Raw genomic sequence first — 20,113 nt, 5'->3', positions numbered from 1 at the left:
GATAATTTCTTTTTCTGTCAAAGTTTGAGAAATCCCAAGAGAACATAGGAGTTCTTTCCAAGTTACATCATAAGAAATGATCTCCTAAAGAGCATGTTGATCTATAAAAGAAACAAAAGTATGTAATAATGTGTTAGGTGTCAAGGTTGACAATTTAATCACAAGGAATTAGTAGAAATGCCAAACATGATGACCTCAGATTAATCTGTGTCTTAGTAAGCTTCTCTCTCACCTTTAAGAAACTTTATACCATCCAGCAACCTTCTTTGGTAGACCTTTCCATCTGTAAGGAAAACACGGTTCAGATCACAGAAACTTCATAGTGGAGCTTCACTAACAGTAAGAATCAGCAATTCCAGTAAGACATATTTACGAACTGCCTTAGAAATTTTCTGATTTAGTGGCAAACAATGAAATTATAGGGCATGGGGGATATTGACACTCTACCATTCTGAAATATATCTTTTCCTTTTCTTTGCAATGTTTTCATTTTCCCCTATTAGATTTCTCTTTCTTTTTTCTTATTTTATTCTGGCTTAAATTGCAGATCTCTTGATAGACTCAAAAGTTACAAAATATATAATTATATAAAAGATATTATGTGGACCCTGATGATAGGAGTCATGATGACACAATGGTTGATTCTCAAACTAAAGATTAAATGGCATAGATAACCTTTTAAGATACAATAGAGTCATTTTAAATTATGTAACATAGCTCATAAGATTATTTCTGACAAGCAATAAGATAGAGACAATTTTAGAAGTTTTTACAATTTAACAATATGCTTCCTCAGATGATTATATTTTTATGTGAAATACTCACTATCAACTGGCAGAGTTTTCATCAGTTGTGAGAGTTCTTTATCTGTGAGTTCTATTCCCATGTTTCTTAGAATTGTTCCTATGTCGTTGACATCAAGTTCCTCTCCTTTAAAAGGATAGAAATGGTAACGTTTGATTTTAAAGAACCATCTCATTATTCCAAATCATGATGAAATCTTCTATTACTGTATTAACCCAACTACTTAATGCATAATAAAGTCAAATGAGGCATGTTTGAGTATAGTTATGGCAGAACATTGAAGTGTTTATTTCCACAACTTTAGTAATAATAGAGGCAAAATAACAGAGTACATAATTATGCATTTCATAATTTTCTATTGTGAGAGATTACTAGTAGGTAATAAAAGTTTAGTCTCTTTTTATTACACTAACCTTTTTTAGTAAATACCTTAATTTGGAAAAAATGAGATCATATGGCCTAACAAAATGTGGCACTAAGTTTTATTGTTGAAACACTGACAAACCAAAGTCAAAGTCTAGGAAATCAAACTACAATCAGTTTAGTAAAAATAGCATAATTTAAAGGGAATAACAGGAAAGAAAGAATTTTAAAGAACAGGAAAGAACATGTATGAAGAATCACAACTAATCATGAAACACTACACAAAAATCTAATGATGTACTGTATGGTGACTAACATAACATAATAAAAATATGTATAAAGAATCAGAATCATATATACTTGGTAAATTCTTCCTCACCTGTAACAGTTTCTACCTTATCCATCAGGTTTTTCAGATCAACTTTCTTATAGCCTGTAAGACAAAGTTTAATCAGAGAAAAACAGTCTCATGGACTCAGAAAAAAGATACATAAGACAAGAAATCCTTTTCTTTTTTTTTTTTTTTTCCCTTTTTATTTATTTTTTTTTTCAGCGTAACAGTATTCATTCTTTTTGCACAACACCCAGTGCTCCATGCAAAACATGCCCTCCCCATCACCCACCACCTGTTCCCCCAACCTCCCACCCCTGACCCTTCAAAACCCTCAGGTTGTTTTTCAGAGTCCATAGTCTCTTATGGTTCGCCTCCCCTCCCCAATGTCCATAGCCCGCTCCCCCTCTCCCAATCCCACCTCCCCCCAGCAACCCCCAGTTTGTTTTGTGAGATTAAGAGTCATTTATGGTTTGTCTCCCTCCCAATCCCATCTTGTTTCATTTATTCTTCTCCTATCCCCCTACCCCCCCATGTTGCTTCTCCATGTCCTCATATCAGGGAGATCATATGATAGTTGTCTTTCTCCGATTGACTTATTTCACTAAGCATGATACGCTCTAGTTCCATCCACGTCGTCGCAAATGGCAAGATTTCATTTCTTTTGATGGCTGCATAGTATTCCATTGTGTATATATACCACATCTTCTTTATCCATTCATCTGTTGATGGACATCTAGGTTCTTTCCATAGTCTGGCTATTGTAGACATTGCTGCTATAAACATTCGGGTACACGTGCCCCTTCGGATCACTATGTTTGTATCTTTAGGGTAAATACCCAGTAGTGCAATTGCTGGGTCATAGGGTAGTTCTATTTTCAACATTTTGAGGAACCTCCATGCTGTTTTCCAGAGTGGTTGCACCAGCTTGCATTCCCACCAACAGTGGAGGAGGGTTCCCCTTTCTCCACATCCTCTCCAGCATCTGTCATTTCCTGACTTGTTAATTTTAGCCTTTTCTTTTTTTATAGAAGTCCTTTTAATTTAAGATTTAGTGTTCCAGAAGATGACCAAAGCAAATAAATTCATTCAATGAAGACCAAGATTTAATAGTAAATAATGAATAAAAGTGACCTTAAAGTGTTGTATTAAATAATAAAAATGAAAATTGTGAAAACAAGTTTATCTTATCTAATATTTAAGAAAATTCAGGTTGTAATTATAGCTATTCCAATAGTTATTCTACAGGCTGTAAAATAATTCTTAGGAGAAGCAATGAAGCAACACTGACTTCTAAAAGTGTGTTGAGATTTTTTTTCTGAGAAAGTTAGGTAATCGTACACTACAGTATCCTTTTGAACTTTGAAACAAAACATACATAGAAAAATAACCTTTACGGAAATGATTGACTTTTTCCTAAGGGTTCCTTTAAATCTTTTGAAATCCATATTTTGTATGTTGAATGTCCTATCTCATTATTATTCATGTAGAATTTTTTTCTTGAATTATTAAATGTTATAACTCTGCCAGGTCCACATTTTTTCATGGCTTTGTGTGATTTGGGCAGTCCTTCAATGTTACTTTTACTTAGTTCATGAAATGATGCATGTTTCTCAAGGTTCATAAGGAGTATTATCTTGTGGTACCATGTGTTGATGAAATGGGCACTGCTGTGTTAAGCAGTGCGGGATTTTAGAGAGGAGCTAATTACTTAAGTGGTCAACTTAGTGATTCCTGAAACCTAATTGGTGGATAAGAACACAGCCCAAATCTTATCATTTTACCAGACCATTTGCATTCATCTTTAATTAAAAGCAAAATAAATTGAGATTAAAAAGTTAGAATTTTAAAATATACTTTGTGTAACAAATTAAAAAATATACAAGCGTTTGAAGAAAAGGTAAATGTCCCTTCTTTTACCTCTCCTCAGTTTCATGACTATTCCTCACCATTACTAACAGTTTTGTGTATATCCTTCCAGACTTTCCTTGTGTTTATAAAGGTATACTATATATATTTTTTCAAAATTAATAATACTATACATATTTTTCTGTTAACTTGTTATAGTGACCACAAAATAAAGCCATCTCAAATCCATGAACAGAGAAATGAGGAATGGGTGAATGGATTGGGTTATAACCTGGGTTGATGTCAGAGATATATGGAACAGTGAGAAAAAATACATTACAGATCCTATTTTTGTAAAACCAGACAACAGTAATCCCTCCCCTTCTTACTAGTACCTGTCTTTACCCTGAGATGTAGAAAGAAACAGATTATTTTAAATCAACAAAAATAAGCGGCCTTTTTGCCCCCTGAGTTCTTGTAAAAGCTATTCACGTGGCTTCAGGCAACAAATAATTTAAACATTTGAAACAGTCACAGTTAATCCTGCAAGCTCAACATCTTTTAAAAGCACAGTGTTTTCCATAGGGCTCACCACTCAGAAGATCCTTTAACAGATTGAGTTCCTGTTCTGTAAGCTTGACCTCCAAGGCTTCTAAAACAGGATCCAGATTATTTACATCAACCTTCCCTCCTTGAAAACATGAAAGGAAAGGGAAAAAATGGAATGATTATAAATATTTAGAAAAATGCACAAGCACATATTATTATCTTCAACTAACAGGCAATACTGTTTCCCCCAGCTTCATGAGATAGAACTGACATATAAAATTGTATAAATTTAAGGTATACAATGTAATGATTTGATATACGTATATTGCAAAATGGTTACCACAATAAGGTTAGTTAACACATTCATCATCTCACAGTTACATTGTGTGTGTGTGTGTGTGTGTGTGTGTGTGTGTGTGTAGTTAAGATTTACTCTTTAAGCAATTTCCACAAATACAATATAGTATTGTCAACTACAGTCACCATGTTGTACATGTTGTACATTATATCTCCAGAATTTACTCCTCTTATTGTTGGCGGTTTATATTCTTTGATCATCTTCACCCATTCCCTTCCCCATTCCTTTGCCTCTGGCAACTATCAATCAGTTCTGGGTTTGTTTGTTTTTTTTCTGGATTCCAGATATAAGTGAAATCATAGAGTATCATATCATACTGTTTTTTTCTGTTTGACTTATTTCACTTAGCATAGTGTCCTCAAGATTCATCCATGTTGTTGTAAATGGCAAGACTTCCTTCTTTTTCACAGCTGAGTAATATTCTATTATAGAAATATGTGTGTGTGCATATGTGTGTGTGTATCTCCCATTTTCTTTATTCATTCATCTGTCCATAGATACATTGTTTCTGTGTCTTGAGTATTGTAAATAATGCTGCAAGGAACATGGGGGTATAAACACCTCTTTAAGATAGTAATAGTTGTTTACTGTTACATGAATACACATGCTGAAAGAGAATGACTTCCTAATCTGGTATAACTGCAAAAATTTTCAGGCAAAGAACAAAACCACAATAGATTTGCATGATTCCTTACAAGCAGAATTGCAATTTAAAGAATTAAAAGTTAGAATTAGAACTTGTTTCCTCCAGTGTTAGACATACAGGCCCAGGACAATGTGAGGTGGGACAGGGCTGCGTAGCTGTAGCTGAACAGCACTGAACGATAATCCCCACACAGAAATAGAGATCGTATTTGTTTCCTAAACTCTTACTCTCAGATTATTTTCTCTGCTCCTGCTCACATTTTGGAATAAATGTTAAACCTTCCTCTCTGCATCCCACCTTCCTCCTTCCTCCCCACTTCCTTCCTTCCTTTCTTTCTTCTCTCCTCCTATCTTTCCTTCCATCTTTATTTCTGTTCATATGTTTCTCCAGAGAAAGCCTGAAAAATGCAACCCAATAGAAAACTTTCATCTAAGACAAAGTAAGGGTTATTACCAGGAAAAACACAGATGTGATACAAGCAGCAAAATGTGTTATAATCTATCGGTATAAATTTAATGATAACTACAGAGAGAGCCCAAATGTCCTTCAACTGATGAATGGTTAAAGATGTGGTACACACACACACACACACACACACACACACACACACACACAGTGAAATATTACTCAGCCATCAAAAAGAAAGAAATCTTGCCATTTGCAATGATGTGGATGGAACTAGAGCATATTACGCTAAATGAAATAAGTCAGAGAAAGACAAATACAATATGATTTTACTCATATGTAGAATTAAGAAACAAAACAGATGAACATGGAAGAAGGGAAGAAAAGTAAAATAACAGAGAGGGAGGCAAACCATAAGAGACTCTTAATTATAGAGAACCAACTGAGGGGTGCTGGAGGGTAGGTGGGTGGGGAAAGGGCTTGACAGGTGATGGGGATTAAGGAGGGCACTTGTCGGGATGAGCACTGGGTATTGTATGTAAGTGATGAATCACTAAATTCTACTCCTGAAACCAATACTATATCTTAACTAACTTAAATTTAAATAAAATTTTAAAAATTTAAGGCTTAAGGATATTTCATATGTCTTCTCTTTGTGCTTCTTACTCACTTTTATTATATTTCACACCCTTCAGCAACCTGTTCTGAAACACCTTTTCATGAGCTGTAAGAAAAGGCACAGTTCAGATCTCTAGAAAACTGATATGAAGAGTCACCAAATCATTATAAATTATATGACTACAGAAGGTACATTTCAATGATTTGTTTTAAAAATTAACCTATTTTATAGTTATACAATATGGACATTTAAAAATATAAGTGTTTTCCATAGTAACAAACATACCAACTCTTTGGAATTAGAGACATTTATTGAACTCTCTCATGGTGCAATTCTAAAAAATACATTAAACTGTGTCTTTCTTTTTTTCCAGATTTTTTATTTATTTGAGAGAGAGAGAGAATGAGAGAGAGAGGGAGAAAGAGAGAGAGCATGAGAAGGGGGAGGGTCAGAGGGAGAAGCAGACTCCCTGCTGGGCAGGGAGCCTGATGTGGGACTCCATCCGGGGACTCCAGGATCATGACCTGAGCCGAAGGCAGTAGCTTAACCAACTGAGCCACTCAGGTGCCCATGTCTTTCTTTTTATTCCACTGTTGTCCTATTTCTCCTTCTGATTTTTCATTGCTCTGATTGAAAAACTGTGGCTAATCTGAAGGGGAAGTATTAGTCACTTGGACAATTATATGGCAATATAATGATGAATCTAAAATTGTGTTCGAAGAGGTAATGACAGAATTTCTATCAATCTAAGGCATTTTTAAGGCAAAACTGTATTATTAAAAGATTGAGAATGGGTCGCATTGACCCATAAAATCAAGTTCCCTGGATGGCAAGTTGGCATTTATGTGGCATTTACTTACCATCAATGGGCAGTGTTTTCAGCAGGTGCTTGTGCTCCTTATCTGTAAGCTCAATCCCCATGTCTTTCAGAATATTTTGTAGGTCACTGGCATCAATCTTTTCTCCTTTGAAAAGATGGAATAGTTGTAGGTTAAAATATGAAGGGACAATCTAATTATTTTAAATCATCTAGACATACACTTCTGCTGCTCTAGTCTTTTCTCTAATACCAGAATGAGAAGGAAATGCAGAGTGAAAGATTTCCTGATAGAAAGAGTCAAATGGTAAATAAAAAATAGAATTTGTCCCTTAGTAATACTAAACAGGAAGGGGTAGCTGGGTGGCTCAGTCAGTTAAGTGTTTGCCTTCAGCTCAGATCATGTTCCTGAGGTCCTGGGATCGAGCCCTACATTGGGCTTCATGCTCAGCAGGGAGTTTGCTTCCCTCTCTCCTCTGCCCCTCTCCCTGCTTGTACTCTTTCCCCCCTCTCAAATAAATAAATAATGTCTTTCAAAAAGATAGTGAACAGGATATATTCCTGATACTGAGAATAATACTACATAGTGCAGAAGCAAATCTAATCATATAGTTACCTAAAAATAAGGTCAAGAGACAGTATAATATCATACACAATTAACAAACAATGACATATTTTACTTTATTTTGTTAAAACTATGTGATTAGTTGGCGGCAATGGACTTATTATTTTTAATGTTCCGCTCTACTTTTACTGTGTCCATCTAGTTTTTGGTCTGTAAGTACCAGCCAGATACTTTCATTGAAAAAAAAGAAGATCAGAGTATAAGACTTATTATGCAGAAGTTACCTTTTTGTTTTACTTATAAACTAAGATCATGTTAGATTAAGCTATTGATCAGTAGATGCAAATATTTATTAAAATGAATACTGGGGCGCCTGGGTGGCTCAGTGGGTTAAGCCGCTGCCTTCGGCTCGGGTCATGATCTCAGAGTCCTGGGATCGAATTCCACATCGGGCTCTCTGCTCGGCAGGGAGCCTGCTTCCCTCTCTCTCTCTGCCTATTTGTGATCTCTCTCTCTCTCTCGCTGTCAAATAAATAAATAAAATATTTAAAAAAAATGAATACTGAAAATCTGTGAATTTGTAAGCCAGTTTGAGAACATGTTATTAAAATTTTTAATGTAAATCATGATTTATTACAAATCATTTATAACAAATTCTTACCTGTAAAAGCTTTCACTTTATCCTTCAAAATTTCCAAAGCAACTTTATTATCACCTGTAACAAAAAACCATAACTTGAAGCTCATAAAATGATGTAAAACACACATACATGTATATATGTAAAACACAATGATGTAAAACATAACTCCTCCCCTTCACATTATAATAGCACTGAAGTGTCCTGGGCATCTTATTAAGCACTTCAAATTGTCATTCAATCTCAGCATATGTTATGAGCATAGAGTAGAAAAAAATTTAAAATATTAAAGATATACTTATTTCAAAAATGTAAATTTGACTTTCTATTTCATACAATACCAACTCGAATTTGACGATGAAAAGACAGAATTCAAAAGTGGCTTTCTTGTTCTTGGAATTGGGAAGACTCTTCCAGTGACCACGCCACCTGTGTCCACGTACTCCGTTCCCAGCGTCTTTGTCAGTGTCATTGCCTCATCTCCAATCTTGACATCTTCTGCATAAAAACTTTCCTTATTCCATTCCTCTCATTGCTAAAAGGTACATAAAATCGAAACCTCAAAATCCAACAGTATCTCATATGCTCACCACCGACGGGCAGATTTTGTTTCAGATCTTCCAGTTCCTTGTCAGTGAGGTCGATTCCCATGTTGCCTACAACGGTTTCCAGGTTCTTGATATCAACCTTCCCTTAATCAGAAAGAGAAAGGCCTGTGAGGAAAATTGAGTGACTAAAAATATTATTATTATTATTTTTTTTTTTTTCCTTGAGAAATCGGTTTTTATTGTCTGGAATTCATGTTAGTCATCTAGCATTTTAATTCAAAGGCATTTCTGTGGCCACTAACTCTTCTTCCACTGAACGTATCTTGAGGTAACTGTAGGTTCACGTGCAGTTGCGAGACGTGATGGGGATTTCCCACGTCCTCTGTTTTCCCCTCCGGCATTATCTTGTAAAGCCACAGTACAGCGTCAGCCCCAGGATACTGACCTTGACACAGTCGGGGTACACAACAGCTCCATTACCGTTTAAATTTTTTTTTAGAGAAGATGGGTCTTTCTGCCAAGTCATAAAAACTAAAACCACAAAGTCCAACTCTGGGCAAATACTTACAATAAGGAGTATAGTAACAGAATCAACATGGCAGTTAAGGTGAATGGTAAATGTAGTTACTGTTCCAATAGGAATTCTAGGTTTATAGGGACTTTGTACTCACCTGTAATAGCTTTCACTGCTCCCATCAAGTTAGGCAGATCAACATTCCCATTTGCTATATAAGTCCAAAAGAGACATATAATCAGTGACATGAGCTTAGAAAAAGATATAAATTATGGAGAAGCAACATGGGGGGGTAGGGGGAAAGGAGAAGAATAAATGAAACAAGATGGGATTGGGAGGGAGACAAACCATAAATGACTCTTAATCTCACAAAACAAACTGGGGGTTGCTGGGGGGAGGTGGGATTGGGAGAGGGGGAGCGGGCTATGGACATTGGGGAGGGGAGGCGAACCATAAGAGACTATGGACTCTGAAAAACAACCTGAGGGTTTTGAAGGGTCAGGGGTGGGAGGTTGGGGCAACCTGAGGGTTTTGAAGGGTCAAGGGTGGGAGGTTGGGGGAACAGGTGGTGGGTAATGGGGAGGGCACGTTTTGCATGCAGCACTGGGTATTGTGCAAAAAGAATGAATACTGTTACGCTGAAAAAATTAAAAAAAAAATAAATAAAAAAAAGATATAAATTATTCATATAGTATAATAAATTCCAGCTAAATTTGACTTATATCCTAATTTTAATGGGCATTCCTGTAAGTAGAGGATAACCAGATGCCCTCGTGCTATCTCTTGGGCTCACCATCAACTTGTAGTTGTCCTGACAGTTCAGCAAACTCCTCCTCTGTGAGCCTCATTCCCATATTTTCCAAATTAGTATGGAGATTATTAGTTTTCATCTTCCCACCTTAGGAAAGAGACAGTGAAGCAACATTTGGGAAAAAAAGGGTATATATTGCAAAATTTAAAAAAATAGTAAAACTATTAACTTTAATGACCACATATTATTAAAACAAAAGAGACAAAACATAAAATATATTTCATGCCTCTGTTATGGTTACATTTCAACAAGACTAAAACCCCAAATAGACCTGTCCACTTGAAGACCCAAAGAGAAAGTCAAGAGAGAGTCAGAATTAGAATTGTTTTTCCTTTAGTCTATTCTTGTTGACAAGCCTACATAATAAAATGGGGTTAAGGGGCTTGAACAAATAGAACTACAGGCCACTAACTTAATTACTCAGCACAAAAAGTAGGGTTATTTTTGTTTACTGATTTGACATATTAGGTATCATTGTAGCTGACCATTGCTCTTTGAAAATGATCAGAGTTTTTTGTTTGTTTGTATTTGATAGGATTGATTTTTCTTTTTGAGAAAGAGTTGAAAAAAATCTAAGATGATACTGGACTGCCTGCCAAGAGAGAGTGCATATTAACAGCAGATAAAATGTAGTTATGCTGAAAGAATCATAAATGAAAACTTAAAGAGGGCCAAGGTTTATGCTTAGATGATTTATCTGGAGAATCCAGATAATATGCCTTATAATTTTGTTTCTTACTTACTTTTAGGAGACTTCATAGCCTTCAGTAACCTATTACGATATAACTTTCCATTGGCTGTAAGAAAAGTCAGAATTCATGTAATGGTAAAATGAATATGAGATTCACAAAAATAGCACAAGTAGAGTCATTTTGGAAACATAAAATCTAGTCTTTTATCAATATACAAAAATTGATTGTATATCTATACTGTTGCAATGAGCAAACCAAAAAGGAAACTAAGAAAGCAATTCCATTTATAAGAGCATCAAAAAGAGTAAAATGCTTAAGAATCATTTTAACAAAAGTACAGAACTTATATTCTGGAAATTATAAAACATTGTAGAAAGAAATTAAAGAAGATCTAAAGCAATGAAAAGACACCTAAGTTTATGGATTGGAAGACTTAATATTGTGAATATGGCACTACTCTCCAAATTGATCCATGGAATCAATGCAATCTTATAAAAAATTCTAGCTGGTTTGTTTGCAGAAATTAATGAGCTGATCCTAATATTCATATGGTAAAGCTGGGGCCCCAAATAGCAAAAATAATCTTGAAGAGGAAAAAAGAAGTGGGGGCCTCACACTTTTTCAATTTAAAGATTTATTGATTTATTTGAGAAAGCGAGAATGCTTGCTTGTGAATGTTCATGGGGGTGAGGGACAGGGCAGAGGGAGAGAATCTTAAGCAGTCTTCCTGCTGAGCGTATAGGGCTCAATCCCACAACCCATGAGATCAAGACCTGAGCTGAAACCAATTGTTGGACACTTAATCACTGGAGCCATCTAGGCACCCCACACACTTTTCATTTTAAAAACTACAAAAGTACAGTAATCAAGACTGTGGGATAATGGCATAAAAACAAGTGGATATATAGATCAATGGAATAGAATTTAGAATCCAGAAATAAACCTTCCAATTTATGGTCAATTGATTTTTGACAAGGGTACTAGCACCATTCAGTGAAGTAAGAACGGGCTTTTCAACAAATGGTACTGGGACAACTGGGTATTCATGTGCAAAGAGAATATTCTTTTGGATCCCTATCTCACACTATATACAAAAATTAGCTCAAGATGGGGAAGTTGGGTGGCTCAGTCAGCTAAGTGTGTGACTCTTGATTTTGGTTTGGGCTGTGATCTCAAGGTCATGAGATTGAGCTCTGCATAAGGTTCTATGCTGGGTATAGAACCTGCTTGGGATTCTCTCTCTCTCTCTCTCCCTCTGCCCCTGCTCAACTCTCTGTAAAAAAATAAAAATAAAAAATTAACCGAAAGTGGATCAAAAACCTAATTATAAGTGTTAATATAAAAATATTAGAAGAAAACAGCTGTAAGTTTTCTTAACCTTAGGTTAGACAATGTTTTTTTTTAAATATATGACACCCAAAGCACAAGCAACAAAAGAAAAAAATTATAATCTGGACATCAACAAAATTAAAAACTTCTGCACATAAAGGAACACTATCAAGAAAGTAAAAATATAATTCACAGAACAGGAGAAATCTTTTGCAATCATATATCTTATAAGGAACTTGTAGCTAGAAAACATAAGGGACTTATATCGAGACTATATAAAGAACTTCTATGAGTCAATAATAAAAAGACACCAATTTAAAAATGGACAAGGGATATGAATAGATTTTTCTCCAAGGGAGACATATATTTATCTAATATACACATGAAAAGATGCTTAACATCATTAGCCATCAGGGAAATTGAAACCAGAATAAGATACAACCTCACACTCACTATGATGTAATCAAAGGACAGATAACAAGTGTTGACTAGGATGTGGAGAAATTGGAACACTGATGGACTGCTGGTAGAAATGTAAAGTAGGGCAGCCACTCTGGAAAACAGCCTAGTTTCCTCAAATGGTTCAACATAGAGTTGCCATATGACCCAACAATTTCACTCTTAAGTTATATACCCAAGACAAAAGAAAATATGTATCCATGTAAAAACTTGTACATGAATGTTCAGAGGAGTATTATTCATAATAGCTAAAATGTGGAAACCATCCAAATATCCATCAACCCAAGAATGGATAGATAATATGTAGTATGTCCATACATAGCATATTATTCAGCTGTGAAAACAAACAAAGCACAGCTGACCTTTGAAACAGGGGTTTGAACCCTGCATGGAGTGTTTGCAATGCTGTAAATGTAAATGTAAGTGTATTTTCTCTTCCTTACAATTAATTTCTTTCTTCCCTTCCTTCCTTTTCTTCTCTTCCTTTCCTTTCCTACCCTCCCTCCCTCCTTCTATTTCTTTCTTTCTTTCTTTAAGATTTTTATTTATTTAGAGAGAGAAAGAGAGAGAGTGCGTGAGCAGGGGAAGGGGGAAAGGGTAGAGGGAAAGGGAGAGAATCTCAAGCAGGCTCTGTGCTGAGCATGGAGCTGAATGTCAGCTCGTGACCTGAGCTTGTAATCAAGAGTCAGAGGTTTAACAGACTGGGTTACCCAGGCACCTGTCTTCCTTATGATTTTCTTAATAACACTTTCTTTTCTCTAGCTTACCTACTGTAAGAATATATAATACATACAGCATACAAAACATATATCAGTGGACTGTTTATGTTGTCTGTAAGGCTTCTGGTGAGCAGAAGGCAATTAGTAGTTAAGTTTTTGGAGAGTCAAAAGTTATATACAGATTTTCGTCTGCTCAGGGATCAGTGCTCCTAGCTCCCGTGTTGTTCAAGGGTCACTTGTACTGAGAATACGTAACAGGATTGGGATGAACCTTGAAACCACTGTTGCTAAGTGAAACTAGTCACGAAACACCACATATTGTATGATTCTATTTATGTGGAACATTCAGAACAAGAAAATGGATAGAGATAGAAAATAGTCATTGCTCAGAGCTGAGGGGCATGGAGAAATTGGAAAGTGACTGTCAGTGGGTCTGGGGTATCTTTCTGGGATAATAAAAGTGTTCTAAAGTTGTTTGTGGTGAGGAAGGCACGATTTTGTGAATACATTAGAATTCACTGAGTTGTATACTTTATTGGGTTAATTGTATGATACGTGGATGATGTCTCAGTAATTCTATTAAAAATGTTTTACTCCAAATTTTCATCTTTATGTAACAATGAAATTGAGGAAGAGAAGCCTTTTTCGATATGATAAACTTGTCCTCTTGAGTGGGCTTACTATACTGTATAAATATCTTCCCTTTCTTTTTAATTATTTTATCTTTAATTTCTTCCACTGCTCTCTTATCTCTTTCTTTTTCCTTCTTCTGGTATAAGCCCTGAAGGGCAACAGCAGACATTTGTTAGTTCTGATGGCAACTTACATCTGAGGAATTGCTTGGCTTCTAAAATAAACTTTAAATGACATTTACAGTTTTTATATGTAGCTTACATTTTAGTTTTTAAAAAACGTTCTATCATGTTTTAGAAGAAATTAAAAAGTTTTATGCAGATCCACAAAAATCTTAAGTTCCAAGGAAGCTTCCACAGTCACTTGTATGACTCACCATCAATTGGCAGTATTTTCAGCATCTCCTCTAGTTCCTTATCTGCAAACTCAATTCCCAGATTTCCCAGAACATTTTTTAGATTACTTGACTCAATCTTCTCACCTTTGAAAATAGGAAATTTGGTACACACATTCATTTCACATAACAGTAATTATTTCTAACGAAAAATTATTTTTTAGCTGTCATCATCAAGACAGCATGGTACTGGCACAAAAACAGACACATAGATCAGTGGAACAGAATAGAGAGCCCAGAAATCGACCCTCAACTCTATGGTCAACTAATCTTTGACAAAGCAGGAAAGAATGTCCAATGGAAAAAAGACAGCCTCTTCAATAAATGGTGCTGGGAAAATTGGACAGCCACATGCAGAAAAATGAAATTGGACCACTTTCTTACACCACACACGAAAATAGACTCCAAATGGATGAAGGACCTCAATGTGAGAAAGAAATCCATCAAAATCCTTGAGGAGAATGCAGGCAGCAACCTCTTCGACCTCAGCCGTAGCAACATCTTCCTAGGAACAACGGCAAAGGCAAGGGAAGCGAGGGCAAAAATGAACTATTGGGATTTCATCAAGATCAAAAGCTTTTGCACAGCAAAGGAAACAGTTAACAAAACCAAAAGACAACTGACAGAATGGGAGAAGATATTTGCAAACGACATATCAGATAAAGGGCTAGTATCCAAAATCTATAAGGAACTTAGCAAACTCAACACCCAAAGAACAAACAATCCAATCAAGAAATGGGCAGAGGACATGAACAGACATTTCTGCAAAGAAGACATCCAGATGGCCAACAGACACATGAAAAAGTGCTCCACGTCACTCGGCATCAGGGAAATACAAATCAAAACCACAATGAGATATCACCTCACACCAGTCAGAATGGCTAAAATGAACAAGTCAGGAAATGACAGATGCTGGAGAGGATGTGGAGAAAGGGGAACCCTCCTCCACTGTTGGTGGGAATGCAAGCTGGTGCAACCACTCTGGAAAACAGCATGGAGGTTCCTCAAAATGTTGAAAATAGAACTACCCTATGACCCAGCAATTGCACTACTGGGTATTTACCCTAAAGATACAAACATAGTGATCCGAAGGGGCACGTGTACCCGAATGTTTATAGCAGCAATGTCTACAATAGCCAGACTATGGAAAGAACCTAGATGTCCATCAACAGATGAATGGATAAAGAAGATGTGGTATATATACACAATGGAATACTATGCAGCCATCAAAAGAAATGAAATCTTGCCATTTGCGACGACGTGGATGGAACTAGAGCGTATCATGCTTAGTGAAATAAGTCAATCGGAGAAAGACAACTATCATATGATCTCCCTGATATGAGGACATGGAGAAGCAACATGGGGGGGTAGGGGGATAGGAGAAGAATAAATGAAACAAGATGGGATTGGGAGGGAGACAAACCATAAATGACTCTTAATCTCACAAAACAAACTGGGGGTTGCTGGGGGGAGGTGGGATTGGGAGAGGGGGAGCGGGCTATGGACATTGGGGAGGCGAGGCGAACCATAAGAGACTATGGACTCTGAAAAACAACCTGAGGGTTTTGAAGGGTCAGGGGTGGGAGGTTGGGGGAACAGGTGGTGGGTAATGGGGAGGGCACGTTTTGCATGGAGCACTGGGTGTTGTGCAAAAAGAATGAATACTGTTACGCTGAAAAAATAAAATGGAAAAAAAAAGAAAAAATTATTTTAGGATAATTAATATCATCTCTTCATTTTCAGATTGAAGAATAAAGTAAAAATAAAACATTTCAACAACAAAATCAGTGTAGATGCTAGGTCAAATTTATTTCCTTAATATGAGCAAGAAAGTTTCTTCTAAAATTAGGGACAGACTGCTTTCAGAATAAAATTTGATCTATTGATTAAAAAAATAGATGCTTAAGTGAATTTTTCTTTGAAAAAGTATTTCAATTAAAAAAATAAGAATTAAATGATAAATACAATGAAGACATTACCTCAATCAATTTTAGGCTCCATTCTGATTTTCTGTGTCATTCTATATGTGGTTATTAATCACTGGTGAACTGAATTATATTATTGACATAAACAACAGAGATTACAGAACTTGAAAGCAAGAGATAGTATGGCAATTTCATTATAAAAACAGATAATTTCATATCAATACACGAAACATCAGAGACAAATACTCCATTAATAAATATAGAGAAATACCAGAATTTATAAGTCAATGATGGAGTACTAGGAAATATCAGAAAAAAATAAAATTTAATGTAGATAATAGGAATCCTGATTTTATGGTAACTTTTCACTCACCTGTAAAATCTGTGATGTTTTCCATCAGTGTTTCTAGAGGAATTTTTTCATCAACTATAGAAGAAGATCAAAATCACAGTATATTATATTATAGATCTCATATGTTATAGATCTCATATATCATATAGATCTCATATTATGAGATACAATACAAAGTTTGTGGAAAAACATAGGAACAACTATAATAGTTGCACTTCTATGTGTCAGGCCTCATCCTAATTGTTTTACATGTTTATTTAACAATTTTTAAAAAAGATTTTATTTATTTATTTGACAGAGAGATCACAAGTAGACAGAGAGGCAGGCAGAGAGAGAGGGGGAGGCAGGCTCCCCACTGAGCAGAGAGCCCAATGTGGGGCTTGATCCCAGGACCCTGAGATCATGACCTGAGCTGAAGGCAGAGGCTTAACCCACTGAGCCACCCAGGTGCCCTTAACAAATATTTTTGAACACACTTTCTAGATTATTATTCTCTCCAGTTTTTAAGACTAGCATGAATGAGAAGAACAGCCCAACATGAAAACTATACAATTGCATCATTGCAATTTGGCCTATAATATCTCAAATTTATTTGTGTTAGAGGAAGTTATTCAGAAGTGAGTGCGCTGAAAGAATGCTCCATTCTCGTATTCAGAACTGGAAAGACTACTATGATACTTGTAGAGAGTATGAAAGTCACACATATAACACATATAAAAATCTGTTTCAATTTTGACTTTGTTAACTGGATACTCATCAACTCAAATGACATTCTCCGTGTTTTAGTCATTGCTGTGCTGTATCACCACTTGGCTCTTGGGCCTTCCCTTCCCCTTATGGAAAAGGACATTTCTTTCCTTGAATGTTCTTTTAACTAAACTCTCTCCACGGTTAACCGGTGTATCTGATAACATCCTTACCACCAACATCTATGTTTTCAACTAGATCTTTAAGTTCTGTATCTGCAAGCTTGATCCCCAGGTTGTTCAGAACGGTGTCCAGGTTGTTGATATTGACTTTCCCACCTAAGAAAAATAACAGTCCATGAAGAATATTAAATGACCCCAAAGGAGAAGTGCTTACACTCTTTTGATACACATATCCCATTGTGAATTTCTTAAGCAGTAGATCATTACTCATATAATTTGCACACTGTTTCAGACAGGTTATATACTCACTAAAGCCTGTTCAAGGATTCCCCCAAAGTCGACTACTTACCTAAAGTAAAGAATATTTTCTCTAAAGTGAACATAATAAAAAAAAAGAATAATTTGGGAAAATTGCCACTTCTTTGGTGCCAATACACTTGTATTGTTCACTAGTAAAATATATCTCGTTAGCTAGTAAAATATACCTCTCCAGTAAACAAATAAAGTGAAAAAAATTAATTAATGTTCAACAATTTTAACACAGAGACCAAATATTTTAAGCCCTCAACTACAAAGTTCGAATTAAGGCTACTTCCCTTGAGATTTGTCTTGGGGACCAGCCTACACAAACACAAGGTTTTAAAGGGCACTCAGTACTGAAACTAGTTTGAAAAGGTGGAGACAAACCATAAATGACTCTTAATCTCACAAAACAAACTGGGGGTTACCGGGGGGAGGTGGGGTTGGGAGAGGGGGAGGGGGTTATGGACATTGGGCAGGGTATGTGCTATCGTGAGTGCTGTGAAGTGTGTAAACATGGTGATTCACAGACCTGTACCCCTGGGGATAAAAATACATTATATGTTTATAAAAAAAAAATTGGAAGGGGAGGCGAACCATAAGAGACTATGGACTCTGAAAAACAACCTGAGGGTTTTGAAGGGTCGGGGGTGGGAAGTTGGGGGAACAGGTCGTGGGTAATAGGGAGGGCACATATTGCATGGATCACTGGGTGTTGTGCAAAAACAATGAATACTGTTACGCTGAAAAAATAAATAAATTTAAATACTGAAAAAAAAAAAAAGAAATAGAGTCTCAGAGTATGGACAAGTCTCTCAATAAGTGAATGAGAAAGGGAAGAAAGAGATTGAGTTGTGACCAAAGAGGGGTATGAAGGGTTTTAGTTTGCTTATTTTATAGGACGGGATATGCTGAGCATGTAGACAGGCTGACAGGAAGGCTTGTCCATTGAGGAAGAGGTTGAAAATGGTGAATGGGATGAAGTCTTAAAGATATGGGAGAGAATGGAGTCAATCCTGGTAAGTCTTGAAGAGGAAGAGCTACTCTTCACTCATCCTTTGATACTAGGATGGGTATGCTTAAAGATATCTGTAAAGGTAGGGATTGGGGATAGAAAGCTGAGGGCTATCACTCTTGCTAGCCTCAATTTTCTTGGAGAATTAAAAAAAATCTGGTGGAGAAAAAATAAATGGTGTTCAATAAATGCTCAGGGAATTTTGGTACTGGAGGTAAATATTCTTTAGTTCTCAACATTGTAGGTTGACTTTTGATGAATGAACTCAGTCTAGTTTTTTTCTGCTATTTATTAAATTCCCTGAATCATTGCTAATCCTTTCTATATTTTTTTGCTATGCAAACTTGAAATTTGATATTTTTCTTCCTGAAAATTTGGAAAATGACAAGAAAGTGTGGTGCTTTACTTCCAAGATAAAACATGAGATTATCTGCTAAAATAAAGATTGAGCTCTAAAAAAGTATACATTTGCAATCAGTATATATGACAGATGGCAACAAATTCATATTTCAGAAACAGTATAAAATGAAGATCTCATATTCATTTGTATTCTCATTATGTTTCTCACTCACCTTTAAGAGACTTCACACCTTCTAGCAACCTGTTCTTGAAGACTTTGTTATCATCTATAAAAAAGGGCACATTTAAGGTCATGGTCAAATGATGTGGCTTTTCACTAAAATTATTTCAGTAAAGCTGGGATTTTCGTGATATACTCTAGAAATTTCCCCCATTAATATAAAGTTTGAGAGAAAATTAGGGAAAGATTATAACACGGTAAGTCTATCCAAAATTTAGCGCACAAGGCGCCCTATAATATACACAAATTTTTTTGGTAACAGCACCTCTCACCTTTTATCCTCTCACAGTTTAACACCCCTCTTTCCCTTGTTTACTTCCCACAATTGCCTGTAGCTATCTACAAGGTAAGGGTATCCTCAGAAATTTATTCCCTCCAATGGTATGAGTCAGTATGTTGGGATGTTTATTCCAAAACTGAAAGTTAAACTGCATAGATGGAAAATTCCCTCAGGAATAAGTAAACATTTAAATTATTTTGAGATGGGTATAATTTTTAAATTTATTTATTTTTGCATCTTAGCAAATGGGGGTAGTTTGAGTTTTAAAAAAGAGCTCAGAAGGAAACAGAACAAATGAACATGGGGGAAAAAAGAGAGGAAAAAACCAAGGAACAGACTCTTAACTATAGAGAACAAACTGATGGTCACCAGAGGAGAGGTGGGTAGGTAGATGGGTGAAATAAGTGATGAGGATTGAGGAGGGCCCTTGTGATGAGCAGAGGGTATGGAAGTGTTGAATCACTAAATTCTACAACTGAAACTAATATTACATTGTATGTTAATGAACTTTAAAAACCCTTTAAGGCCACATCAATATTTGAAATATTTACCATTGAAAGGCAGACTTTTCATCAGCTTCATACGTTCCTTATCTGTGAATTCTATTCCCATGTTTTTCAGAATAGTTTTCACATCTTTGGCATCAACCTCCCCTCCTTAAAAAAGGCAGACATCATGACATATATCAATTTAAAGGATCATTTAATGATTCCAAATAGGAAAAATCAATCTATGGCTACACAGCTTGAAT

General features: G+C 35.9%; 2 protein-coding genes across 2 annotated transcripts in view; one reads left to right on the top strand and one right to left on the bottom strand.

Moving 5' to 3' along the window:
- Positions 1 to 20,113, top strand: part of LOC123929308 (40S ribosomal protein S24-like) — a 576,828-nt gene that overhangs the window by 373,884 nt on the left and 182,831 nt on the right. The window lies entirely within an intron of this gene.
- Positions 1 to 20,113, bottom strand: part of LOC123930068 — a 199,650-nt gene that overhangs the window by 12,464 nt on the left and 167,073 nt on the right. Inside the window, exons 57-71 of the mRNA XM_045986277.1 lie at positions 19,075 to 19,128; positions 17,239 to 17,343; positions 16,340 to 16,393; positions 14,024 to 14,128; positions 10,559 to 10,612; positions 9,798 to 9,902; positions 9,162 to 9,215; positions 8,533 to 8,634; positions 7,967 to 8,020; positions 6,784 to 6,888; positions 5,975 to 6,028; positions 3,939 to 4,037; positions 1,547 to 1,600; positions 826 to 930; positions 233 to 283 (exon numbers count right to left, since the gene is read on the bottom strand). Coding sequence (XP_045842233.1) covers positions 233 to 283; positions 826 to 930; positions 1,547 to 1,600; positions 3,939 to 4,037; positions 5,975 to 6,028; positions 6,784 to 6,888; positions 7,967 to 8,020; positions 8,533 to 8,634; positions 9,162 to 9,215; positions 9,798 to 9,902; positions 10,559 to 10,612; positions 14,024 to 14,128; positions 16,340 to 16,393; positions 17,239 to 17,343; positions 19,075 to 19,128 — 1,155 coding nt within the window. The remainder of the gene's footprint in view (positions 1 to 232; positions 284 to 825; positions 931 to 1,546; positions 1,601 to 3,938; positions 4,038 to 5,974; positions 6,029 to 6,783; positions 6,889 to 7,966; positions 8,021 to 8,532; positions 8,635 to 9,161; positions 9,216 to 9,797; positions 9,903 to 10,558; positions 10,613 to 14,023; positions 14,129 to 16,339; positions 16,394 to 17,238; positions 17,344 to 19,074; positions 19,129 to 20,113) is intronic.

Source organism: Meles meles, chromosome 18 (genome assembly GCF_922984935.1).
Source record: "Meles meles chromosome 18, mMelMel3.1 paternal haplotype, whole genome shotgun sequence".
Classification (NCBI taxonomy): domain Eukaryota; kingdom Metazoa; phylum Chordata; class Mammalia; order Carnivora; family Mustelidae; genus Meles; species Meles meles.
The sequence above is the reverse complement of the archived record's forward strand: the minus strand, read 5'-3'. Positions and strand labels throughout refer to the sequence as shown.